The following is a 27012-nucleotide window of genomic DNA, read 5'->3' on the forward strand; positions in this document are numbered from 1 at the left end:
AGGCCTCCCTTGAAGGTAGGGATTCTCCAGGGGCCAAGAGATGATTTTGGTTTTGCTGTTGCGAAAGTAGCATTTATTGATGCTAAAGCTCCAGGCAACAGGGCTGAGCAGGAAGGAGTAAAGGCCTCAGCCCTTGTCTTCACCTGCTGCAGCCTCCTTCACCTGCTGTGACCTCCTTAGGACCCTTCCCGGGCATATTCTGTGCAAATCAAGGAATCCACATGGGTTGGGACCTCGAGATGTCCCTAGGTGGTTGGGTGGTTTGGCTGATCTTTGCTGTTATAAATGTTGCCATGGTGAAAGCCGGGTCACGTGATTGCGTCCATAGGAGAAATTCTCTGCGGTGAAATCCCAAGGCCAAGGCCTACGCATTCGTTCTTCACATGCTACGCGAGACTTGTCGTCCCTGGCTGGGCTGCTTGCTGGGGCTGTCCTTTCGGAAGCAGAGGGGAGCACACCGTTCTTCGGCTATGTCAGGGGAAGGCCATGCACGCAGCCAGGAAGGCCTCCCGGGTTGTCAGCTGGGTGGGCGTCCCCAGAAGCATTTTTTTTTCCCTCAACACCAACCGAGTGATTTACAAACATGCTGGTTCCCCCTCTGTCAACAGGAATCTTCGCCTACATGAACTACAGAGTCCCTCGGACGAGGAAGGAGATTTTCGAAACCCTCATCAAGGGCCTGCAGAGGCTTGAGTACAGAGGCTATGACTCGGCAGGTAGGCCCCGCAGACTGCCCTCATAGATACAACGCTTGTTCCTGTCACTTGAGAACTAGAGAAAAGGAGGGGCGCCTGGGTGGCTCAGTGGGTTAAGTGCCCAACTTTGGCTCAGGTCATGATCTCATGGTTGGTGAGTTCAAACCCCACGTTGGGCTCTGTGCTGACAGCTCGGAGCCTGGAACCTGCTTTGAATTCTGTCTCCCTCTCTTTCTGCCCTTCCCCCACTCATGCTCCATTTCTGTCTGTCAAAAATACATAAAAAACATTAAAAGTTTTTTTAAAAAAATAAACTAGAGAACAGGAGAAAGAAGAAATAACGGTAAAAAAAAAAAATCTCTACCAAAGCTCTCCCATCAATATCTTCGTGTCCCTCCACTGGTCGCTGCTGTGCGTATGTTGAGGTGGTATGGGGATGTGGGGGTGTCACACGTAGCTACTTTTTGTTTTTAACCTGATCGTAACTATAGAATTGTAATTTTATGTCCTGTTTTCATTTATCTCCCGCATCTCCCATTATCCTAAACTCTTCCTAAGGATCTTGCTCAGTGGCTGCACAATCCTCCCCTGGGTGACTATCTCAGAGTTTACCTCTTCATCCATCTGACTGGTGGATATTTAGTCCGCTTCCCATTTTTAATTAAGCAGCCTTAGGAGAAAGGGGGAGCCAGATACTTTCATATCCCCGTGAATTCTTTTTTTTTTTTTTTTGTATAGTTTATCTGGAGAGAGACAGAAACAGCACGAGTGGGGGAGGGGCAGAGAGGGAGGGAGACAGAATCCAGAGCAGGTTCCACCCTGTCAGCACAGAGCCCTGCTCAGGGTTGGAACTCACTAACTGAGAGATCACGACCTGAGTGAAAACCAAGAGTCAGATGCTTAACCGACTGAACCACCCAGGCTCCCCTCCCTGTTCATTCTTAATGGAAAGCATGTCAGATGAAGGATCTTAGGAACACTAATGCAGTAGGGATGTCAGCACAGGGCATGGCACCATCAGTGCCCTCAAGCGAGCCGGCCACCTTCAGTGGTGGGCGTGGAGGAACCTCCCTCACAGGCAGGCTCCCGGGGATGCACCCTGGTTCAAAGCCAGGTGAGGCGGCCACAGCCCAGGTCCCAGGTGCGCCTTCCCTGTTTGCTGCCACATCATAATCTTGCTGAATCGACATCCTGAACGCTGTGTAGTTCTCTTCCAGGCTGCAAGCCTGGCCAACGGGAACGGACAAATCCACAGCACTGTGCAGCCCTCACCCTGGGTTGTACTCTGTGACAAAGTGCAGGAGACCAAACAAATCCCAATACAAAAAAAAGGAAAAAAAAAATCATGTGTGTCCCACAGGTGTGGCAATCGATGGAAATAATAACGAAGTCAAAGAAAGACATATCCAGCTGGTCAAGAAAAGAGGAAATGTCAAGGCTCTTGATGAAGAACTTTACAGTAAGTGGGACACATGCCCAGTCAAAGCAGCATGGGTCAGTTTAAAGTCTTTTATTCCAATAGCATTCGAGACTAAAAATATTCACTTATCCAAGCATGGATAAATAGAAGGAGAGTTAAGCCTACATCGTAAAACTGTGTTTCTCAGAGTGTGGGATTTGTTTTTGTTTTTGTTTTGTTTGGGGGGGGGGGGTTGGTTGTCTGGGGTTTTTTGTTTTTCTAGGAGGTGGTGCATGAGAATTTTTTTTAATATTTAGTACGTATGTATTTATTTTAATTTTTCTGGCAAATGATACTATTTTTCCATTTATAGTTATGATCTATAATATTCTTTTTAAAGTAAGCTCATTTTGGCTGGTGACTTAGGTTACTGATAAGCACTAAGTAAACTACAGCAGGGATCTGGCAGAAATCCCCAGGGTGGGGCCTTTGCAGTCCAAGGTGGGATGTACTTTTGACGTGGCTGAGGTGTGTCCATGTAATGATGCCACCTCACCATAACAGTACTGTGTCAATGATTATTTTCTTGCTTCTAGAACAAGACAGCATGGACTTGAAGGTGGAGTTTGAGACCCACTTTGGCATTGCCCACACGCGCTGGGCTACCCATGGGGTCCCCAATGCTGTCAACAGCCATCCACAGCGTTCAGACAAAGGCAACGGTATGTAGCGTGGCCCTGCGTCCCCTTCCTGAAGGTTCTGCCTGGCTTTGACCTGTACCACTGTGGATCCACACCCACTGCCAACTGGCATACTTCTCTCCCTGCCTCGTCTTCCCCGAGGATCCAAACAGATAGCACTGGGCCTTAGACAGGAGGCAAACTCAGCCTGGCTCCTGGGCAGGGCTGACCCCCACTCAGGCCTCTACAGGAAAACAGTGGCAACTTCCCATGACTGCTCCCAGCTTCTGAGACCCAGCCTGAGTGCGACTTGGCAGCATGAGAGGTCTAAGAGTTGGGCACTGTTCCACAAGGGACTGTGTTGTTCTGGAGGGCTGGGTGCCCGAGGGAGGGATGGGTTTCATTTCCCCAGAGGAGAGTGGTCTTGAGCCAGGGCAGTGCTGATCTCGGTTAATGTCTGAAGTGCCTGCTCCAATCCTGGGCCCTGCCATGAGGCCTCAGCTGCCAAAGGCTTGAAGTTTGGAGAAGCAGAGACTGTAGCAGGCAGCCCAGGGCCTCCCTCCAAGCAGCAGAGCCCTCTGCTTGGCTTGCGTCATGTTTTTTAAATATGAGAATTACCAAACCTGAAAGTCCAGACTTTTGTTATTCCTTGAAAAACTAGAAGATATGGTAACTGGGCTCACAGTACCTTGGAGTTCCACTGAAAAAGCACTGGTCTAGGGTCACAGAGAGTGACCCCACAGAGAGTGGGGACATGGTGACTGCTCAGGGCAGTCACGGGGATACCAGGCCCTCTTTGGTGAGCTGCAGGATCCCTGGTTCTCCCAAATGCCCCAGCTCGTGGGTCCATGTCCCATGCCTGGGCCCACAGGATAGTTCTCTTCAGTGACACCCCAAGGCCCTCTCATCAGAGAAGGGCTGGTAGGTCTGGAGATTCCAGTGGGTCTCCGTTCTAGGTTAGGCCTGATTAGGTCAGAAGCCCCCAGTGACCCACCCCTGGGCATGATGGGGGAGGGTGACCGGCAGAGAGAATGACCTCTGGAGTCCCTTGGGACCCCCACCCCAAGACATTCCCTGGCATAGTGTCAGTTCTTACCAAGCCCCATAGTAGAGTAGAAATCAGATCCACCAGAGTCGTTGAGGAGTGCTTATTGGCAGGAAACTTTAGCTAAACACTTGGCAAGAGTCACTGCAGTTCATCGTCGTGGAAGTTGGGCCATAGGAGAGACTGGCACCTCTCTGCTCAATGTCCCTTACTCCTGGGAACACTGGCTCATCCTGCCCAATTTGGAAGGGAAGGACTCTTCTGGAGAATGGAAGGAGAGCCCCATACCTCCTGCTCGGCAGAACACCTGGAGAGAACCCTGGGGGCTGGGCTACACGTGCATCCATGTGGTCGGGGTCTTGGGTAGTGAGGACAGATCCTTGGATCTGGTCCATGCCTTGAACCATAGGGCATCCCACTTCCGGGGTCAGTGCCCCACATCCAGGAGGGGGACAGCAGACCCCATGGTGCTGAGGACCTAGAATGTTATTCCAGCCAAATCTCAAGCCAGATACAGAGATTGACCCCTGGAGCAGTGGGGCTGGTAGGAAAAACTGTACCAAGACCATGTACCCTGAGAGGTTGCCACCCTAGGTGATAAAGTGAAGCCTCACTTCAGTGTAGTCAGGGATTCTGTGTCCCCAAAGCAGGGAGGCTCCAAGCAGATCCCCCTGCCCCACACCCAAACTTGAAAATGCCTGCCCTGACTCAGGGTGAGTAATTGAAAAGAAAACAACACGAGAAGGAAGCAGAGATTCGTAGAATTTCTTTAGCAACTCATCAGGGATAACCGAAGAGCACATTTTTGAGGAACACTTACACCCAGCAACAGCGTTGCACAAGAAAATTACACAAAGAAGCATTCGTAAAGAAAACACAGATTCTAGGAAGCCAACTACCGATGAGAAGATAATTAAATGAAAAAATGGGACAAGGTTAAGAAAATAAAGCAACTGTGTCACAGTCAATATGAAAACTATTGGAGAGGTGGATGAATATGGAGACAGTGAATAGAGATCCAATAGGTGAGTTACTGGTGTCCCCTAAGAAGAGAACAACACAAGTGAAATAGTAAAAATAAAATAAGATAAAATAAAATAAAATAAAATAAAATAAAATAATAATAATAATAGGTAAAGCCGTAAATGAGTTCAGCTGTGCCCAGCACACTTGTCGAAAATGGCTTTTCTATTCAAGCCCTTCCAGTCTGTGTGTGACTTCACAAGTATAACAATAGGCTGTAAAAAAGAGGGAGAGAGAGAGAGAGGGGAAATTATGATAAAAACAAAGAAAAACAGTAAAGGACTAGCCTGTACTGACCAAAAACTGAATTAGAGATCCAGAGTTTCACTGAACAGTAATCTTTATGAAGAACACCCACTTTCTCGATGCATCCTGGTGGAATTACTGAATGCCAAGGATGATAAAGGGTCTATCATCTAGGCTCAGGAGGAAAGGGAATTCCTTACCCAGAAAAACTCTCAGGCTGCTTTTAGACCTTCAGGTTATCCATCAGCTATTTACTGAGGAAATGCAGTGGTGACTGAGGCATATCCCTCTTCCAGGGTTGGCCAGGGGGTCCCCTCCCCCCACCAGCTGGGGGCAAGGAACCCTACTGGTGCTCAGGGAGCAGGGAGAAGCCACAGCAGGCAGACCCTGTAGAGAGAAATGCTCATGGCCATACAGGAATGGGGGTGAGCCCAAAGATGCCAGAATTTCTGGGGTCACCCAGAAATTTTTAAGTTTATTTATTTAGAGAGAGAGAATGGGGGAGGGGCAGAGAGAGAGGATCCCAAGCAGGCTCTGCACTCACAACAGAGTGCCCGACCTGGGGCTCAAACTCAAGAACCGTGAGATCATGACCTGAGCTGAAGTCAGACCCTTAACTGATGGAGCCACGCAGGCACCTGAAAATCAGGATTCAAAATTTCAAACTTCACTCTTTTCACAATGTGGTGTGGATCAAATGGAACACGTGTGGATTGCTAGCTTGTGGCCTCATTGAGCCTAAAGCCATTTCAGAATGCCTGAACTAGTTTCTGGATAATGAAGTGTTCATCATCCCCTATTTGACATAAATGCCAAAACACATTTGACGATACTGTAGGCCACAGGTCAGAGGTCTGTGCGTAGTCAGGTTGGTAGGTGCTTTTAACCCAAAGAGAGCAGTGTATTTCCTCAGGTTTAAATTGTAGTCGTAGGGGCACCTGGGTGGCTCAGTCGGTTAAGTGTCCGACTTCGGCTCAGGTCATGTTCTTATGGTTCGTGAGTTTGAGCCCCGCATCGGGCTCTGTGCTGACAGCTCAGAGCCTGGAGCCTGCTTTGCATTCTGTGTCTCCCTCTCTGTCTGCCCCTCCCCCACTTGCGTGCACGTGCTCTCTCTCTTTCTCTCAAAAATAAATAAATGTTTAAAAAAATAGTTTAAAAAATTAAATAAATAAAAAATAACTTGTAGTAGATGGTAACACGTCCACTCTCATCACCGCTAAGTGATGTTTGCTCACAGGAGTCTCTGTGGGAGGAAAGCTTGTAGAGAGTTTCAGACTGTCAAATCGTTGTCCTTCACTTCCGAATTGAACTTCACCTTTTCATAGCATTTCTCTCTTCACCAAACTTTTCTTCCAGAATTCGTTGTCATCCATAATGGGATCATCACAAATTACAAAGACCTAAGGAAATTTCTGGTAAGCTACTTCCCCTGGGTTAACATGTAAGTCAGGTGGTGTCGATCTTCCCCAGAACTTTCCAACCAGCTCATTTCCCTCTGGAAGCAAAAGCAGTAGCTGAGTAAGACCCATGTCACCACATTGGACATAAACCTCATCCTGGCTCCGCCACCTTTCCAAATCTTCAGGAGAAGATAGCAGGGCATTTGCATGTCCCTGAGGGACCACCGCAGATTCACATAATCAAAAGAACATGAACTTCCTTTTATTAAAGTATCTGCACTGCCTAACGTATCGACTCATACACCACATGGAATGTGGGGTGAGAAGGCAGACAGTGTTTGTCTCACATATGAAAAGGTTGTGGCGTTGGTTGGGATGTGGGTGGGTTTGACTCAACATATTTGATCATTTTGACTGCTGTTATTTTGCAATGTCCAGATTAATGGCGAGGACAGGCTTCTGAGGCAGGATGATCTCAGGGAATCTGGAATGACTCAGCTTGCTATGTGATTCTGGCAGACATTTCTTACCCCCCATTTTCCTTGTTCTTATCTTAAGTCACTGTGAGGGTGGATCATAAGGGAGGAGAGGGAGCTGGCCGGGCAACATTATGCAATGACCGTTATCTAACACTCTGTCCAACGAAATATTCCAGGAAAGCAAAGGCTATGAGTTTGAGTCAGAAACAGACACAGAGACCATCGCCAAGCTGATTAAATACGTGTTTGACAACAGAGAAACTGAGGACATTACGTTTTCAACACTGGTCGAAAGAGTCATTCAGCAGCTGGTGAGTTACCAGGCCCACCTGTGTACATAAATTGCCCTTTCATTCCTTCACTTTTCAGTAGCATTTATGAGTCGAATTTGTGCAAAGTACCTGAGGATTAAAGATGGCTTGACTACAGTGGTGCCTGGATGGCTTAGTTGGCTAAGTATCTGACTCTTGATTTTAGCTCAGGTCTTAATCTCAGGGTCATGAGTTCAGCCTCGCATTGGGCTCTGTGCTGGGCGTGAAGTTACTAAAAACAGAAAAAGTCTACGATGTCTGGCCTTAAGATGTTACATCATGGAGAACTGAGAGAAATCCTGAGGTTTTGGTAGTAAATATCGAGTAAGAAGTGGCCTGTTCCATCTTAACTCCTCTGAGTCCGTGATCGGAACTTCCTATCAGTGGTTCCTCATGATGGCGCACTGCACGCGGGACCTTTGTCATCTTGTCCGCTGTGTGTGCCATTAGTTACATACCCAGGGTGCATTGAACTGATGTTGGAGACTCAGAATTGTAGTTTTTCCACCAGTTTCAGTGAAGTGATTGTTCATCAAGGGGCAGAAATACCCACATATCTTTACTGAGCAGAGTTGGAAGGAAAAGGAAGTAAAAGCAGGTGTGAACTTTTGAGAAGTTTGATTCTAGAAAAAGAGTGTCAGGAAATGGCCCAGTGGTGGTGGGAGAGGCTTGCAGTTCTGAGGGAAGACTGTTTTTTGTGATAGGGGATACCAGGTCACGTTTGTGTGCTTATCCAGGAAGAGAGAGAGAGATTGGTGATGTCCCAGAGGGCTGGACCCACAAAACTAAGCCCCAAGAAGGGGCACATGCTGGAGCAAGGGCAGGGTAGAGGGGGAGTTGGCCACAAGGACAAGGCACAACAGACTCAGGCCGTGTATGAGATGGTAGGGGGAGGAGGAGTGGTCTCCAGATTTCCCAGAGTCCATCCTCCTGGGCATCCCTGCCATCCAGGAGCTCCTCCGACACAGGGGCAGCCTGGAGACAGCAGTTGGGGCCAAGAATCTGGAATATCCAGGGTCAGAGGGTACAACACTATGGTTTAAAATATATCACCCTCTGGTATTTTCAGAGCCTTTTTCATAAATAAGTCTACTGTCAAACACTTTGCTCCCATTTTTGGAAGTCATAATTTAGAAGACATTTATAGACAAGAGCCTGTCCTATACGTAATACATAGTATAATTACTATGTAATTTACAGTAAACCAGTTTGGTTTTGCTGCACGGTATCTTCTCATTTCCATTTGTAATTTTAAATTTTGGAAATGCCTCCCCAGTGATGACAGGTGTAAATTTCAGTGATTTCTCTTAGCTGAAGCAATGAGGGGCTCTTTGGGGCTCTTTGGGACTGGGACTGGGGCTCTTTTCTGTTCAGTACCACGTTATTGTTGACAGAACTGGCAGGGTAAACATCAGGCTCCTGGGCAGTTTGAAAGGCCCCTAGAGGCCTGGGGATGCTGACTCTGGGTCCCTCTGGCTGTGTGACTGAGTTGACAAACTGGCCAAGGCTGCGTGGGGCCTTGGGTCTGCCATTCCAAAACATGGGGCATTTCACATGAAAATCCAGACTTCTAGCTGGTTATACATAACCCGAGTCTACTAGGGGCATGGTAAAATTAGTACAGGGTGGTCAGAATGTAGGAGAGAATTTTGCACCAGGGATTTAAATAGAGCATTTGGAGTCTTGAGTTAGGAGAACTAGGTTTGTTCTGGTTTGCACAACGCAACAGAGGGTGAATGACAGTCATTGCTAAAGAAATAATAGCAACACTAATAACAACCCATGCCACTGTTGGGTTTTTCATATGGCAGGCCACTGTTCAGAGCACTTAAAGTGCATGAGCTCACATGGGAGCTCACATGGGGCACCTGGGTGGCTCAGTTGGTTGAGCGTCTGACTTGGGCTCAGGTCATGATCTCACGTTGGTGAGTTCAAGCCCCAACTCAGGCTCACTGCTGTCAGCACAAAGCCCACTTTAGATCCTCTGTCCCCTTCTCCCTCTGTCCCTCCCTGCTCACACACTCTCTCTCAAAAATGAGCAACAAAAGTACATGAGCTCACAGAAACCATGCAAGGTAGAACTATTCTCATTTCCATTCACCACGAGGCACAAACTAGGCAATTGCTCAATTAAGGGGTGGAGACAGGGTTTGAACCCAGGCTCTACTGTGTGTCATGGAGTAGTCCCTTTCGTTCTCACAGTTCCAGGGCAGGACCCCTGGCCACAGTTCTCATTTCCTGAGGCTCTAACTGCCCCCATCCACCCAGATCATCACAGAGCTGGGAACCGCTCCTTGTGGCCCTGAGCAGGGGTGGGTTCTGCTGAGCACCATGAAATCCACAAGTTCTGGTCTTTGGATTTTCCTCGTGGTACGGACTGTGTCACTTTCTTCTCCTGACATCACCCTGAAAGAGCTGTCCTGCATTCAGCACCCTGATGGAGGAACCCCAGGACCACCCACTCTGAAGAGTGACCCCCCTGTGGGGTGGTGGGCCAGGCTGCAACAGCCCTGGCAGCTCAGGTGAGGCCGGAGCACATGCGGCTCACTCTTGTTTGCTGTGTTTACAGGAAGGTGCATTCGCGTTGGTTTTCAAGAGCATCCACTACCCAGGAGAAGCTGTTGCGACCAGGTGAGGCAAAACACATTGACATTTCAAGAACAAATAAATAAAATAAGATTGTTTAGCTTGAGACAACAGGGGAGAAATGAGACTGTGGCTTATGCACCCTACCATCTCTGTGGCTGGGCTTCTGATTTTTAAAAGAGAAAACAGAAAGTTGATTTTTTATTTGAAATCTCCAGATTTTCAGAAGTTGACAACAAATTCAAAGTAAAAATAAAACTGTATAGCAAGGGGCAGATCCAGGTTGCAGGTCAGTTTTGGAGATGCCTTCTGGAAAAAGCTTGCAAAATTATGAATGTGAAACTAGGAACAAGTGAACATTAATTTGAATCCAGTAAGAAGAGGCCTTGAAGGCCCCACGCTCAAGCTTCATCACCTGCACACCAGAGGTGTTCTAGAGGGCCAGCTGACATGTCCCTCTGTTGGATAGAGCCACATGGCCCCCAGTGATGTGTGGATTCACACAAGTGGGAGCATGAGTGCCATCCTGTTATTTTATATTCAGATGAAGTGATTATCCATCTGTCCATCTGCCATCAGTCTGACCATCCATCTGCACATCTACCTGTCCATCTGTCCTTCCCTCCCTCCATCCATCCAACTGATATTTGTTGAGCACTTAGTCTATACTGGGTCCTAGGGATCTATTAACACCTGACCTAGTCCTGTCTTTAAGGACTGGATATTTGTGCAGGAGGACAGAGCAGGGCAGAGGGTGTTGATACTCCATGTTGGGGGCTTGGAGGCAATGCATTGGGGAGCATGAGGGGGTACAAATGTCAGCCTTGGGGAGGTGGCCAGAAGCACCAGTGTGAGCAAAAGGAAGGGGCCTAGAGTGAGCTCAGCATTCGGGGATCTGACCCAGAGCAGCCTGAGTCCCCTTCAAGAAAAAAATAGAAAAGACCCTGGTTGAGGGCACAGATGGGGTCACCAGGGACAGGCCAACCCTTGCTCTTCAAAGGAGCCCCTGGAATGTGGCCCAGATTCTATAATGAAAGCAGTGGCTATTTCCAAGACACTTTGTAAGCTCATTCCTCATGGTAGCAGTCATGGGGGGACTTTTTGCTCTTTCAGAAAGACAGACTGACACCTGCTGTGTACCAGGCATTGGAGACAGCAGTGAGCAAGGTCGTGTACACTCTGCCCCTCTAGCTCCAAGGGCTGGTGGGGAGTGAGGATGTTGGCAGAAGCCCTGCTCTGCAGGGTCTCAGGTGCACTGTGGACTGAAAGTTTCATTCTGAAGCCTCTGAGGAGCCATGGAGAATGCACCTGTGGCCTGGAAGACGCAGAGAGAACGAGGCAGTCCCTCACAGACAGTCATATTCTCTAGGTAGGAAATGATGGGAATGTATCATGATTTAATTTTTGTTCAGGATAGGAAGGAATTTACCGCTTGGCATTCAATTTCTTCAATCATAGAATTATAACAGACCGCTTGTCCCTATTAAATTTAGAAACCCCGGGGCACTTGGGTGGCTCAGTCAGTTAAGCAGCCGACTTCAGCTCAGGTCATGACCTCACGGTTCATGAGTTCGAGCCCCGCATCAGATTCTGTGCTGACAGGTCAGAGGCTGGAGCCTGCTTCAGATTCTGTGTCTCCCTCTCTCTCTCAAATATAAATAAACATTAAAAAAAATTAGAAACCCCTTTTAAAACTTGATACTATCATGGTATTACTATTTTAAATGAATGCAAAAGAAGGCCATGTGAAGAAGCAATAAAGCTTTATATTTCTAAATTGTCCATAACCTGCCGGCTCTGTAACCTCCTGGGCAATCTTTGGGATGCCTCGGGAGCATTATCTGAGGCGAAGTTCAGAGAAATCATAGAGCTCTATCTACAACAATAAAATCTGGGGGAGGCGTTTGCCAAGAAAATTAGATAACCACAGTACTTTCTCATTGTCAATGTTATAAAGGCCATTCGAGCTGGCTCTCCATTGTACCAGAGCCATGTCTCCTCTGCTTCAGATATGATAAAAGATGGTCCAGATTATTCAAGGTGCTCACAGCACTTTCTTCAAAGCCACAGACTTTGTCCCCCCACTTGGGGAAGTCGGATGCAGGGCTGGGAGAGGAAACCTGAGCTTGAGGCTGCAGGAACTCCCACAGAGGAAACATCACTGTCCCCTCTGTGATGGAGTCCAGCTCGTGCAGGTCAAGGAATTGAAACTTCACCCAGGAGGTGACACTCAGAGACAAAAACCACCCTTGAAAGTGTGTTAAGTGGCCCACAAAGTTGAGCAGATCCAAAGCCAGTCATCAGAATGCCCCTCAAAGCTGGAGAACAGCCGAGCTAGGCAAAAGGGGCGGGGCAGGGGGAGGGAAGAGTCTTTGGGCAGGTCATGGGCGTCCAGGGCTCCTGCTTTAAAGATGGCAGTAAATAGCAGCAAGCTGGAGCCACGAAGTGAGGGCCTACTGATGCCTCAGCCGCAGTGATCTAACCATGTGGGGATTCACTGGGCAGGTGGGTGGTACCGTGAAAGCGAGCCAGAATTCTGCCAGTCGATTGGTCCCTGCCCCAAGCCCTGGGAGCATCTTCCTGTGGCTCAGGAGTCTGTCCTGTAGGATCTCAACAGGACACTTTCCCCTGTTGGAAGGGCTAGATGCGGGGACCCCTCCTCAGTGCTAAGAGGCCATCCAGCCCTGCCTGGGGTGTTGAGACAATGAGCAACTCGACTCCCTGTTGTCTCTACAGGAGAGGCAGCCCCCTCCTCATTGGAGTGCGCAGCAAATACAAGCTTTCCACGGAACAGATCCCCATCTTGTACAGGACACGTAAGTTTTTCGAGAAGGACTTGAACAGGGCAGGGGGCTCTGGTGCAGGCAGATTTCTTCTGTCTGCCGGGGCTGGTCCGCATAAGGCTCCAGGTCAAAAAGGCTTTCGTGCAACTGAGACTTGGGTCCCTCTTTGCAAAAGCTTTTTATTATAGATATTTTCAAACACATACACAAGTCCAGGGGAAGGCATGCAGCTCCATTACATAAAGGCATCCACGCTCTGGTATGAGTGTTGATTTGCTTTGTTTTGTTCACAGCCATTCAAAATCTCTTGCAGTGGCACCGTGCTATTTGGGGATCATTTTCACGATTTGGCTGACGCAGCCAAAGCTAAAAATTGCAGATTTCTCCCACACATATTCAAAGGGAAAGCTGGCGCCTTGCTTCATGTTATTCAAACAAAATAGTTTAATGTCACTTGCAATCCTTCCTTCACCAGGCAATTTCGAGAACGTAAAGAAGATCTGCAAAACAAGAATGAAGAGGCTGGACAGCTCAACCTGCCTTCATGCCGTGGGCGATAAAGCAGTGGAATTCTTCTTTGCTTCTGACGCAAGGTAGCTAAAGCTTGTTTCCTTTCTTTGCTAGGATTATGTAACCAAAAATGACTGGCCAGACACCACCATTTTTCATTTATCCCCGCTTTTCAGCTGTTTTCTTACAGCAAGGGGCAGGGATGATGGCAGATTTCAGTTCTCTGTGACCTTTCTCCGAGAACCTTAGAGAACCACTGAGAGCACCTCGTGACCAAGGGCAGGATTCACTGACCTCCACAATGTTCTGGGGCCTGCACAGAATAATTGAATTATTTGCCAACATTTTAAAAGGGGGGAGATTTCACATAAAATTCTGGATTTCTAGCTTCTCTGGGAAATCAGCAGATCTGAGCACCCTGGGTTGTGCTCCCTCTGGCCCAGGATGTCTGGGGCCACTCAAAGGCTATGCTCCCTTTAGCTAGCTGAGGCAGGTGTCTTCAGACCTTTGGTCCTTCTCTCACCCCACCTGACTCTGCCTGAGTCTGAGCACTCATGATGACAGGGCCAAGACCTAGGAGTGTGGTCCAAGTCATTTCTAAGTCCATGTTCTCATTAACAGACAATACTTCTGAAATTTGAGGAAGTCTGCTTCATATCCATTTTAGTACACAAAATTTATACACATCCATATACACATACTCAGAAAAGACCAAAACACTTTCCTGGTAGTTGAAATAGAAAACACTACCATAAGGGTGCCTGGGTGGCTCAGTCAGTTAAGCGTCTGACTCTTGATTTGGGCTCAGGTCACGATCTCACGGTTTGTGAGTTCGAGCCCTGCATTGGGTTCTGCACTGGCTGCTTGGGGCCTGCTTGGATTCGCTCTCTCACTCCCTCTCTGCCCCTCCCCGCTTGGGCTCTCTCTCTCTCAAAAACAAATAAACATTAAAAAAAAACTTTTTTAAATCCAACTGAAAGCCTGTTAGAACTAATCCTAGAGGCTAGTCAGAGAATGAAGGTGTGGAAATCAGACATCCCAGCAGTTCAGCTATCAGCTGAACAAGGCTGCAGAACCATATCCACCCCGTTTCCTCTTGTGCCTCCTCACATGACTGGCACAGTAAACCCTCAGCAAGCCTTTCTTGAACAAAAACCAAAAAAAAAAAAAAAAAAAGTAATTTACCCGAGCTAGAAAAACTATTTTAATCCCTTAAGATAAATCTTAATAAAAATAGTCCAGAGTCTCTCCAGAGAAGACTACAAAAGTCAGCAATGAGATACAAGACCAGATTTGAATAAAGGGAGAGAGTCCACACTCCTCGGTAAAAAGGCTTAACATTATTTTAAAAAAACTAATTGGTTTAAAGTTATTTTAATAATTAAAAATTGTTTTTTAAAGATAACTGACTCTCCTTAATCTGCAAATTTGATGCTATAATTAAAAATCCTCACGATTTCTTTGCTTGTTTAGGATTTGGAACTTGGAAAGATGATTTTACAGTGTATGGTGTGTAGACCAGATATGGGTGACCCTCCCAGATACGAAGGCACACTGTAGAACCCGCAGGGCAACAGTAGCCAGTGCTGAGGGCTTCACCAGGATGGTCTCATTTAATAAACACAACCAAGGCACCTGTGTGGCTCAACTGGTTAAGCGTCTGTTGATTTCGGTTCAGGTCATAATCTCGCAGTTGGTGGGTTTGAGCCCCGAGTCAGACACTGTCAGCACAGAGCCTGCTTGGGATTTTCTCTGTCTCCCTCTGCCTCTCCTGTACACTCTTTCTTTCTCTCTCTCTCAAAATAAATAAACATGAAAAAAAGTAAACACAGCAAACTTCTAGTGAAGGCACAGTGATCATATCCCATTTTACAAATGAGGAATTTGACATAGGGGCTCAGAGGGGTCATATCTGGGCTGCTTGAGGGCACAATGTTGGTAACAGACAGAAATAAGGATACCATATTGGGTCTGTCTAACTCCTGGGCCAGTAGTCTTTTTTTTTTCCTTTTTTTTTTTTTACATTTATTTATTTTTGAGAGAGAGAGAGAGAGAGACAGAGTGTGGGCAGGGGAGGGGCAGAGAGGGAGGGAGACACAGAATCAGAAGCAGGCTCCAGACTCCGAGCTGTCAGCACAGAGCCCAACGCAGGGCTCAAACCCAGGAATCGTGAGATCATGACCTGAGCCGACGTTGGATGTTTAACCAACTGAGCCACCCAGGCACCTCTGGGCCAGTAGTCTTAATGATGGACTATATCACCATCCATTTTGTAAATAATAATAATTATATTTAAACATGCAGGGGCGCCTGAGTAGCTCAGTCAGCTAAGCATCTTACTTCAGCTGAGGTCATGATCTCATGGTTTGTGGGTTCGAGCCCCACACGGGGATCTGTGCTGATAGTTTGGAGCCTGGAGCCTGCTTCAGATTCTGTGTCTCCCTCTCTTGCTGCCCCTCCCCCACTCATTCTCAGTCTCTCTCTCAAAAATAAATAAAATATTTTAAAAAATAAATAAATTAACATACAGACATACACGCACACATAAATGCAAACACACGTGTATTTAGCACTGCCTAGAGAGCAATACAATATAAGTGGTGTTTCTCTCTTGGAGATGGGATCAGGCCATTTTCTTCCTCTTATTATTCTGTGTTTTCTACTGTTTAAACAATGCATGTATACTGTTCAAAGTATTTTTTTCCAGTGCGGTGGTTTCCCATCCTTCTTTAGAAGTCTGTCTTCCTGAGCATCTGTCTAGAGACACCTTTCTTAGGGCCATGGAATGTGGCCACTTCTTTCTTTAACTTTACATCAGGAATTATAAATGTTCATTTTTTGGCACAGGGCAGGTGTGGGTGTGGCACTTGGTGGAATAAGGATTTTTTTCTCCCATGGTCTTATAAGTGCCACCTTCATGGTTTTGTTTTTTACTTGTTTTTTATTTTTGACCATAACTATGTACCACTTGTGCTATTGATTAGTTTGCTTTTTCACCTACCAACTTTTCTAACGCCATTTATTTTTAAAAGAAACTTTGGGGGCGCCTGGGTGGCGCAGTCGGTTAAGCGTCCGACTTCAGCCAGGTCACGATCTCGCGGTCCGGGAGTTCGAGCCCCGCGTCAGGCTCTGGGATGATGGCTCAGAGCCTGGAGCCTGTTTCCGATTCTGTGTCTCCCTCTCTCTCTGCCCCTCCCCCGTTCATGCTCTGTCTCTCTCTCTCCCCAAAAAATAAATAAATGTTGAAAAAAAAAATTTAAAAATAAATAAATAAATAAAAGAAACTTTGTATTGCCATTTTGCAAAACAAAAATTATCATTACTTTCTATACAAAGTTATTATAAAAATAAGCACAATGGGGCACCTGGGTGGCTTAGTCAGTTAAGCATCCAACTCTTTATTTCAGCTCAGGTCATGATCTCACAGTTCATGAGTTCCAGTCCTGCCTTGGGCTCTATGCTGACAGCACGGAGCCTGCTTGGGATTCTCTCTTTCTCCCTCTTTCTTTGCCCCTGCCCTCCTCCTGCACTCACTCTCTCTCTCTCTCTCTCTCAAAAAAAAAAAAAAAAATAAGCATAATGACCCCACATTTCATTGGTGGACGTATTTTTTACTTTGCTTTTAAACTATCCCTTTTTCCTTGCAGGGAGTGTGTGTGTGTGTGTGTGTGTGTGTGTGTGTGTGTGTGTTCTGAAACTGAGTCATTTGTCCTGATGACTTTCCCACTGTCTGGATTTTGCTGAGAGAATCCCCCATGGTGTCATTTAACACGTTCCCCTGCCCACTGCATTTCCCGCGCACTGGCGTTCACAGGTGTCTACAAATTTGATCTCCTTCTGGTTTGATTTTTTGGCAAGACGGCTTCATAGATGGTGGTGTGTCCTTCTATCAGGAAGCATATATGTCTCATTGTCTGTCTTTTTATGCTGTTAAGATTGATCAGGGGGTTCATGCGCCAGACAGCCTCACCCATCCATTGTAAAGCTGCTCTCTGCTTTTCACCTCTTGGTTTCAGCAGAGCACTTCATGGTCCTTACTTAGAACTATTAGTAATTTGGAGTCCATAAATTAACTATTCTGATGCTGTCATTCCTTATTTATTAGCTGTAGTCCATCCATAAATTTGCCTTCATGAACAATGTGGTTATTCTGAAAGATCAGATTAGTTTAAAAAGCAAGATAAATGCTTCATTCTTTCCTGTTCCGATTTAGAGTAATGTGTTGGTTCCCAAGCATTCTCCAAAGGTGACACTGTCTGATTTGAAGAATGATTTCTGATGATTTGAAGAATCATCTTCAAATCACTGAATGATTTGAAGACAGCGGTCGTAAAAGGCCATCTGTGAGATTACTGGGGAAATCTGAACATACTGGATATTTGATGATATGAAAGAATAACTACTAATTTTAGATGTGATGATGGTATTGTGGGTTTAAAATTTTTCCCTCTCTTTTAGAGATAGAAGCTAAAATGTTTACAGATGAAATGATGTGATGTCTGAGACTGGATTCAAAACAATTCTGGGGGGAAGGAGGAAGGTGTGAATTGATGTGTATAGTGTAGTGTCCCTGTCCCTCCTAAAATGCCATCTGATGCTACTGATGGGGACCCATACTGGGGAGGCAAGTGAGTGACTGCCTTGTAGCTGTCAAGCACGTGCAGGCCCCGTCTGTGATGCCCGTGTTTCCCTTGCTCCAGTGCTATCATAGAACACACCAACCGAGTCATCTTCCTCGAGGATGACGACATCGCCGCAGTGGCTGATGGGAAGCTCTCTATTCACCGGGTCAAGCGTTCAGCTAGTGATGACCCATCTCGAGCCATCCAGACCTTGCAGATGGAACTGCAGCAAATCATGAAAGGCAGGTGTCCTCTGAGGGTCCGTGTGCAGCGGCCTTGGGGGGGGGGGCAGGTGCTCGATGGGGGAGCTCCTGAGACTCTCTGTCCTACCCTGAATAGGTGCCACAGCCCTCCTACCTGCCGTGGCCATTAGGGTGGCGTTGCAGGTGCTCTGTGGCTTGCCCAGCCCAGGGGATGCGGGAAGCCTGGTCCCACTCCCCCAGCAGGAGTTCCTGACTATATAAAGGCACTAGGTCTCCCTGCTTGATCTGACCAGTCCATCAACTGCCTCCCTTTACTAACTCTCTGGGACACATTCTTCTACCCAGACATTTCTTCTCTGGGTCAGAGGCCTGCAATAACAGGGGTCTGTGGACTATTTCCTCCTTGCGAGGAGAGCCTGTCTCCCTACACCCCCTTCTCCACAGGCCAGCCTGGGTAAACATTTAGGAATGTGAATCAGACCTTTTTATCCAGCTGGCCACCCACTGTTCTGAGAATAAAATCCACACTTCCTGCCACAGCCCACAATACCCCATGCCCAACCTGGCCCCACCTCACTCTACCCTTTCCCCACTATGCCCTGCCCCCTCTCCAACCACCTCACTGTTACTTAGGCAGGCCAAGTGCTTACTCACCTGAGGGTCATTGTACTTGACTGACTACTTTTGGTCATTCTACCTTGATCATCGCCCAGTCAGAGAGCTCTTCCCTGACCCTCCTCACTTGTCTTGTTTGCTTTATGGCACCCTCTGTCAAGTCCCCAGCTAAAGGTGGCAGACAGGAAACACTGCAGTGTTTGGAACATTCCCACCCTGTCTGCGAATGCTTCCAAAGCTTGAGGCACAACACCTGTCAGGGGCCTTAACCCATTGCGGCCAGATCATCCCTTTGATGTCATCCAGTTCCATTCAAATCAGAGCCCTGGAAATGCATGTGTTGGCTGAAAAGGTTTTTATTTAATACAGAAGCTCGGAGGGCATCTGTTGAAAAGAAGATTGCCAAGGCACCTGGATTGTTCAGTCGGTGAAGCGTCTGACTTTGGCTCAGGTCATTGTCTTGCAGTTTGTGGGTTCGAGCCCCGCGTCAGGTTCTGTGCTGATAGCTTGGAGCCTGGAACCTGCGTCAGATTCTGTGGCTCCCTCTCTCTCTGCCCCTCCCCCTGTCACACTCTGTCTCTCTTTCAAAAATAAATGTTTAAAAAAATTTAAAAAATAAAATAAAATTGCCTATTTCTCAGGGCTTACTTCTTAAAATTTTTTTTTCAACGTTTATTTATTTTTGGGACAGAGAGAGACAGAGCACGAACAGGGGAGGGGCAGAGAGAGAGGGAGACACAGAATCGGAAACAGGCTCCAGGCTCTGAGCCATCATCCCAGAGCCTGACGCAGGGCTCGAACTCCCGGACCGCGAGATCGTGACCTGGCTAAAGTCGGACGCTTAACCGACTGCGCCACCCAGGCGCCCCAGGGCTTACTTCTTTTGTACTTCCTTAAGTAGGTTGGTTTTTGGAAGTAAAGCATTTTCCTTTCCTCTGCCCCTGCTGAGAGGAGTATTGCCCCAGAAAGACCAGCCACATATTTGTTGCTTACTTCTTTTGCTCCTTCAAGCTGCAGGGTCTGATATGCACACTGGAGATAGTAATCTTATCTGACCTGTTTGCCTCTCACTTGTTACCAGGAGAATCAGGTGGGACGGCCCCTGGGACACCCTTGGTAATGTGCAGTGGCCTTCCCATGTGTCACTGACACTAAACTGCATATCAGCTTTCCATCTTGATTGGAAGTTAAGCAGTGGTAAAACAACTGAATTAAAATTGACCTGCTTTGTTGGTGTTTATTTGACCAGGTAACTTCAGTGCATTTATGCAGAAGGAGATCTTCGAACAGCCAGAATCAGTTTTCAATACTATGAGAGGTCGGGTGAATTTTGAGACCAACACAGGTAATCCCCCATCCATGCCCTAGGTCGAGGCGCATCCCCGTGTGGGGTTAGCACTAATGCCCTGCATGTGCCCCACAGTGCTCCTGGGCGGCTTGAAGGATCACCTGAAGGAGATTCGACGATGCCGACGGCTCATCGTGATTGGCTGTGGAACCAGTTACCACGCCGCAGTGGCTGTAAGTCCAAGGCGCTGGGCCCTCGATAGCGCTGGGGAGGGAGCAGCAGCCGAGGACAAGATGTGCCTTAAATGCCATCATGTATTTGACCTCCCAAATTTGGTGCCCACAAGCCAACATGAGAGCCTTTCTCCTGCAGTGTGGCCTGTGCATGTCTGAAATTCCCTTCACCATGAGGACCCAGAGGTGCCACTTCATAAAACTGTCCCCAGAAGCCCAGCTGCCTGTGTCTCTGTAGTGTCTGTGACTGACTTTGGTCCCCATTCTTGTTGGCTTCAGACACGGCAAGTTTTGGAGGAACTGACTGAGCTCCCTGTGATGGTTGAACTCGCCAGTGATTTTCTGGACAGGAACACACCTGTGTTCAGGGATGACGTTTGCTTTTTCATAAGCCAGTCAGGTAAGGAATACGGGTTTGCATGAGTTCATCTCAGGGCTCTGTCCTCTTGGTAACACACCATGTATCTCCTTCCCTCCTTCATCCAATAGAGTTCTCTGCACACTGAGCATATGCCAAACTCTCTTCTCAGTTGACCCTCAGAGCCATCAGTCACTGTCTCATTTTAGGGGGGAGCCATGCGACCAAGAATTCTCCCTCCTCCTGCCATTCCAAGTCCAGAACTTAAGGGACCACTCACCAAAGTGCTTATACATAGGTGCTGGGTTTATTTCAAAGAGAGAAAGTTCTTCAAAATTCTGTTGGTTGAGTGTCACTTCAAGAACTATGTGGATGCTTTGCAGTTCCCATGCTGTCCAGCAGGGGATGCATTGAGAGACCTTGCTCAGGTGTAGGCCCAGCACACCCTCAGTAAACCCTGCCTGGGTGCCATCCTAACTCTAAACGTGGGCACCTGCTCCAGTCAGGCTGGGCAGAGAGTCAGGGAGGTGATTCACGGCCACATGCTTGGACTTTCTATGACCTCCAGAAGGATTTTTAAAACATTTTAATTATGGAAAATTCCAAATCTCTGTAAAAGTAGAGAGATTCACATAAGGAACTGCCTATTCTCAGCAACGATCAGCTGAGCAGAGTTTGTGTCATCCAGATCCACATTAACCTGTCCCCTCCCCTGGGTTATTTTGAAGTCAATCCCAGACATCATGTTGCTCCACAAATACTTCAGAATGGATCTCTAAATGGTAAAAGAAAAAAAAAAAAACATAACCGTTATGTCATTATCACAATTAAAGCATTAACAGCAATGCTCTAATATCCACTGGGACTTCGAATACTGCTTCCGGTTTGAATTTTGAAGACCCATTTCCATTTCCATGACAAATTAAGAAAAACGAATACAGACACACTCACCCTCCGGCTGACAACTTGTAGCCATGTGCTGCTGTGTGACTTCATTTTGTTTGTTTGTTTGTTTATTTATTTTGAGAGAGAGGGAGCCCATGCATGCACAAGTGGGGGAGGGGCAGAGAGAGAGGGAGAGAGGGAGAATCCCAACAGGCGCAGACCCCGAAATGGGGCTCAAGCCCATGAACCAATGAGATCATGACCTGAGCTGAAATGAAGAGTCAGACGCTTAACCAACTGAGCCACCCAGGAGCCCCTTGATGGGTTTAATTTTATGATCGGACCGTATTTAATTTAGTTCGAGGTTTCAAGGCTTACAAATACAGGGTGCTTGTGCTGGCTTATTTGTGAATCTATTTAAGTAGCTTAGTTATAAAAATAATTTTGAGTTCACACTGGCAGGCTGCAGAAGTGTTTTGCTTTAAAGCAATGTTAGATCTATGGGAGAAATGCCATTAAGTGGCATTCTTGCTTTTTTTAAATTTTATTTATTTACTTAATCTCTATACCCAGTGTGGGGCTGGAAGTCATCACCCCGAGACCAAGAGTCACATGCTCTTCTGACTGAGCCAGCCAGGCGCCTTGCATTCTTGCTTTTTATTTGTATTTATTTATTTATTTTAAATATTTATTCATTTTTGAGAGAGAGCAAGCACAAGCAGGGGAGGGACAGAGAGAGAGAGGCAGAGAGTCTGAAGTGGGCTCTGTGCTGATAGCAGCAAGCCTCATGCAAGGCTTGAACTCACAAACCATGAGATCATGAACCATGAGATCATGACCTGAGCCGAAGTTGGATGCTCAACCGTTCAACCGACTCAGCCAGCCAAGCGCCTCACATTCTTGCTTTTTAAATGTTAAATCTCAGCACATTCTGAAGAAGGCAGCTTAAAGTCCTAGAAAGGATGCTGGGCACCTGGCTCACCTGGGTTGGCACCAGTCTGTCGCCCACAGCTGCGTGGCCCTGAAGGAGCAAGGCTTTGGTTTCTTCCATCTCTGGGGATCTCATCCTCACGGGGAGAATGGGGACAATGGCCCCATGGGGTTGCCAGGAGAGTTCCATGACATAGCGGATGAGAAAGTGCTTCCCACATAAATAGCAGCTGAATCTTGAATCCAAGAATCCACCGGAAACATGGTTGAGTGTGCATTTTCCTTTCTGAGCACACGCCGGCTGCCTGTGGGCCCTGATTTCTGCATAAAAGAGTAAATGAGTTGGGGGACAGGGGGTTCGAGCTGGCAGAGCCACGCTCCTGAGAACACATGGCTGAAAGGTGGGGCCCGTGTGGCAGGTGAGACCGCAGATACCCTCCTGGCATTGCGCTACTGTAAGGACCGTGGGGCCCTGACCGTGGGCGTCACCAACACCGTGGGCAGTTCCATCTCCCGAGAGACCGACTGTGGTGTCCACATCAACGCAGGACCAGAGATCGGCGTGGCCAGCACCAAGGTAGTCACCTCCTGCATGTGTCCTGAGGGAGGGCTTCGGCCAGATGGGTGGACAGGAGGCTGCGGGTTGGGGAGGGGGCGCTCCCAACAATCTGTCTCCTCCTGCGTGGTTCACATGCGCACATTCGCTCCTGCTCTGCCAGAGTCACCGTTTTATCCACAGGCTTATACCAGTCAGTTCATCTCCCTGGTGATGTTTGGTCTGATGATGTCTGAAGACCGCATTTCACTGCAAAACAGAAGGCGAGAGATCATCCATGGTTTACAGTCTTTACCTGGTATGTTTCAGAATGAAACTTTCCTTATTTTGAAATCCAGTAGACTGTCCTTAGTTGCTTTCTCTTTTGACTCTTTCCCATAAACAATGCTGTTAATCACTTCCTCCTCTTCAAAACTTCCTACTCACCACGAAATGCCTCCAGAAGCTCCCACTGGGCCAAGATTAAAGTCCTCACTCCTCACTGGGTCCTTGAACACTGCACACTGGACCCCTGCCACCTCTGACCTCATCCCACTCTCCTTCCCCTCCCTGGGCTCCTTCATTGACCTTCTGATCCTCAGCAATACCAAGCTGTCTACCACAGGACGTTTGCACTGACCCTTTCCTTTACAGGAGCCCTCTTCCTCCAGCTCTCCATACAACTGATGGCTTCTCATTATTCAAGTCTCAGTTCAGATGTCACCTCCTGGAACCCTTCCTTGCTATCCTAACTAACCCCCTGCCCCAGGTGTGAAATGTTAGCCCATTTCTTTTCTTTATGGCGTGTGCCATGGTATGAAATTACCTGTCCTCCAGTGTGCTGGCTTATCTCCCAATGAGTACGTCAGCCCAGTGAGCATATAACCCTAACTGTCAGGGTCACTGCTGATATCCAGCCAGGGCAGGCATGGAGTAGGTGCTCAGGAAATATCTGAGAAGGAGCAGATGGCCCTGAGCCTTTTCCTGAACCAGAGTGCTCCTTCAGTCTCCCCAAACTTCCCTCTTTGGCTGGGTCCCTCCCATCTGTTGTAGTCGGTGAGATGCAGTGTTTATCACACTGAATAGCAAGCTTTTGGGGGGACAGTGGTTTCCATCATTCGCCCACTGGTGTGCCCTGTCCCGTGTGCCATCCTGAGGGCCAAGGAGATAACAGCTCTTTTCCTTCAGACACTTGCTCTCCAGGGAAGGAGAGAGACCTATTGGGTTTTCTTTGTGCAGCCCTGAGATTGCAAAATGAAACAGACCTCACCCCTTGGCTGACATGAAATGCCGGGGGCAGGATGGTCACAAGGCTGTGGGACAGCCCCTCCATCCTGGGAGCCAGGGGCAAACCCCAGAGAAGGCAGTGAGGGAAAGCCAGCATCTAATCATACAAAGCCTAGAGATCTGAATCTGGCCCACACAACATGCTGAAAATTTACTGACAAAAAACTGGTCTTCACCTTCAGCCAGGTACCAACAGTGCGAAAACAGGACTCTATCCTGATGTCTAAGTCAGCCGTTCTCAAGATGTGGTCTGCAGGTCCTATTACTATTTTCACAGTAAACACGCTATTTATAACAAATAAGATGTGTTTGCCTTTTTTGCCGTGTGGACATTTGCAAAGGCAGCGGTGGCTACCGCTGGCACCTTAGCACATGCCTCCACACACCCCACTTCACTCAAGGACTTCTTCACGAGGCAGTAAAATGCATTAGTCTTAGAAAATCGCAACACTCTTTAGTATTCTGTTTCCAAGAAAAGCATCCTGGGATTGTTTGAGTAACAAGCTGATTAGAGTACTTGGCAGATGTTTTCTCAAAAATGAACAAAGTTAGCCCGCCACTCTAAAGAAGAAAAACTGACAGTATTTGTTGCCAGTGATAAACTTTAAGCTCTCCAGTGAAATTTGGGACTTGGGAAAACTTGTAGCTGCCAGCATGAGCTCGACCACTTCCCACACTTAAACACAACTCTGATGAAGCCATGGTGACTTTAGCATATGTGATTTCTAAAAAATATTTTATGATGAAGTGTGTCCATTTTTAGAAGATTTGCATAACTCAGTCAACCTATGTTTTCCAGATGGTCAATGCATGATGTGACAAAATTATACACCATGTAAAACATCCATTTAAATAGATGCAAGATTGGGGCACCGGGTGGCTCAGCCGGTTAAGCATCTGACTTCGGCTCAGGTCGTGATCTTGTGGTTTGTGAATTCAAGCCCTATGTTGGGCTCTGTGCTGATGGCTCAGAGCCTGGAGCCTGCTTCCGATTCTGTGTCTCCCTCTCTGCTTGTCCCTCCCCAGTCATGCTCTGTCTCTCTCTCTCTCTCTCAAAAATAAAACATTAAAAAAAATTAAATAGATGCAATAGGGGTGCCTGGGTGGCTCGGTCGGTTAAGTGTCAGACTCTTGATCTTGGCTCAGGTCATGATCTCACAGTTGGTGAGTTCAAGCCCCATTTCAGGCTCTGCCCTGACAGTGTGGAGCCTGCTTGGGATTCTGTCTGTCTGTCTCTCCTCTCTCTCACAGTAAATAAACTTAAAAAAAATAAAAGTTTTAATGTAACAAGGTAGGAAAAGCTTATTGAGATGATTTCAAATTCTACATTTGCAACTGCTCTTTTAAGAAATTACTGTTTCTCCAGACTGGCTGATTCAGTCACTAGAGTATGTGACTCTTGATCTCGGGGTCATGTGTTTAAGCCTGCAGAGATTACTTAATTAACTAATTAGAAAAAAAAGAAATGACCATTTCTTGAGTTTCATGTAATATCAGAGAAGAACATTCACAATTTTTTGAAAAAGTTATTTAAATACTCCTCCCTTCTCCAACTACAAATCTCTGTGAGGCTGGATTTTCTTCCTATACTTCAACCAAAAAAAAAAATGTATCATGAGAGTTTGAATGAGGAAACAGATAAGAGAATCTGTCTTTGTTAAAAAGTCAGACATTTAAAAAATCTCCAAAAACTTAAAACTATTATTCTCACTAATTTTTAAAAATGTGTAATAGGTTTATTGTTACTTTTAAATGAATGAATACAAATATCTTTACTTTTCTCAGTTTCTAATCTGGTAAACATTGACAGAACCAACAAAAATAATGGCTCTTAGGGATTCACAGTAATTTTTAAGAGTAAAGAAGTCCTGAGAACAAAAAGTTTGGGAAACACTGGTCCATCTTACACTGGGCATTGTCTCTAGATTTAGCATGTGGCCTGGATTGGGGGGGGCATTAATTTGGAGTGTCAGCTCTGTGTCTTTCCACCTGGTGACTTAGCCTCTCTGAGCCTCAGTTTCCTTACCTGTAAAATGGAGCTAGAAATAACACCTCACTGCTTATCTTACATGCTCAAGAAAGTATGAACATAAATATGAATTGCCACCCAACAAAACCCAGGCAAATCCCGCAAGTTATTGCCCAAAATCTACATTTAACTTTTTTAAATGTTTATTCTTGAGGGGGGGGGGACAGAGTGGGGGAGAAGCAGAGAGAGAGGGAGACACAGAATCCTAAGCAGGCTCCAGGCTCATCAACACAGAGCCCAACATGGGGCGTGAACCCACAAACTATGAGATCATGACCTGAGCTGAAGTCAGATGCTTAACCGACTGAGCCACCCAGGTGCTCTTACATTTAAAATCCTTTTTAAACCGAGGCAAGGAAGCCAAGTGTATTAAGTGGTGTGAATTCCAAAACTATGTCTTATACACCATGATTTTTCTTTGTGAATCTTGCTGTAAAATCTGTGTGACTCACAACCCCTCACTGTGTTTGCGGCTTAGGGCTGATTAAGGAAGTGCTGTCGCTGGACGAGAAGATTCATGACCTGGCCCTGGAGCTCTACACCCAGAGGTCACTCCTGGTCATGGGACGGGGCTATAACTATGCCACATGCCTGGAAGGAGCCCTGGTGAGCCTCCTTTGCCCACCCCCCCCCCACCTCCACCAGCCTGGGCATGAGGGCAGACATGGGAGACACCCCGAGACACCAGCGGGAAGGGGGGAAGGGCGCTGGGCTAGGGGAGGGGAGTGCTTGGGGACTTGCTGCCACCTGTGTGAGGCTGCATCAAGCACCAGCTCATGACCTGTTCGGGCCCTGGGGATCCTGAGGTGGACGCTCCCAATCTCCTGAGGAGAAAGGGGCAGGGCACCCTTGGGTGAGCCCCTGAGGTGT

The 27012-nt window shown here is 47.1% G+C and overlaps 1 protein-coding gene across 2 annotated transcripts in view; it reads left to right on the forward strand.

Annotated features, from left to right (window-relative positions):
- GFPT2 (glutamine-fructose-6-phosphate transaminase 2) overlaps positions 1-27012 on the forward strand; it is a 48386-nt gene that overhangs the window by 15658 nt on the left and 5716 nt on the right. For both annotated transcript variants that reach the window (XM_006927503.4, XM_045057118.1), the window contains 15 exons: positions 609-716; positions 2056-2154; positions 2691-2816; positions 6445-6503; positions 7144-7278; positions 9848-9909; positions 12601-12680; positions 13123-13240; positions 17858-18021; positions 19847-19942; positions 20021-20118; positions 20398-20518; positions 22711-22868; positions 23031-23145; positions 26621-26748. In XM_006927503.4, coding sequence (XP_006927565.1) covers positions 609-716; positions 2056-2154; positions 2691-2816; positions 6445-6503; positions 7144-7278; positions 9848-9909; positions 12601-12680; positions 13123-13240; positions 17858-18021; positions 19847-19942; positions 20021-20118; positions 20398-20518; positions 22711-22868; positions 23031-23145; positions 26621-26748 — 1667 coding nt within the window. The remainder of the gene's footprint in view (positions 1-608; positions 717-2055; positions 2155-2690; positions 2817-6444; positions 6504-7143; positions 7279-9847; positions 9910-12600; positions 12681-13122; positions 13241-17857; positions 18022-19846; positions 19943-20020; positions 20119-20397; positions 20519-22710; positions 22869-23030; positions 23146-26620; positions 26749-27012) is intronic.

Source organism: Felis catus, chromosome A1, assembly GCF_018350175.1.
Source record: "Felis catus isolate Fca126 chromosome A1, F.catus_Fca126_mat1.0, whole genome shotgun sequence".
In the NCBI taxonomy this organism is placed as follows: Eukaryota; Metazoa; Chordata; class Mammalia; order Carnivora; family Felidae; genus Felis; species Felis catus.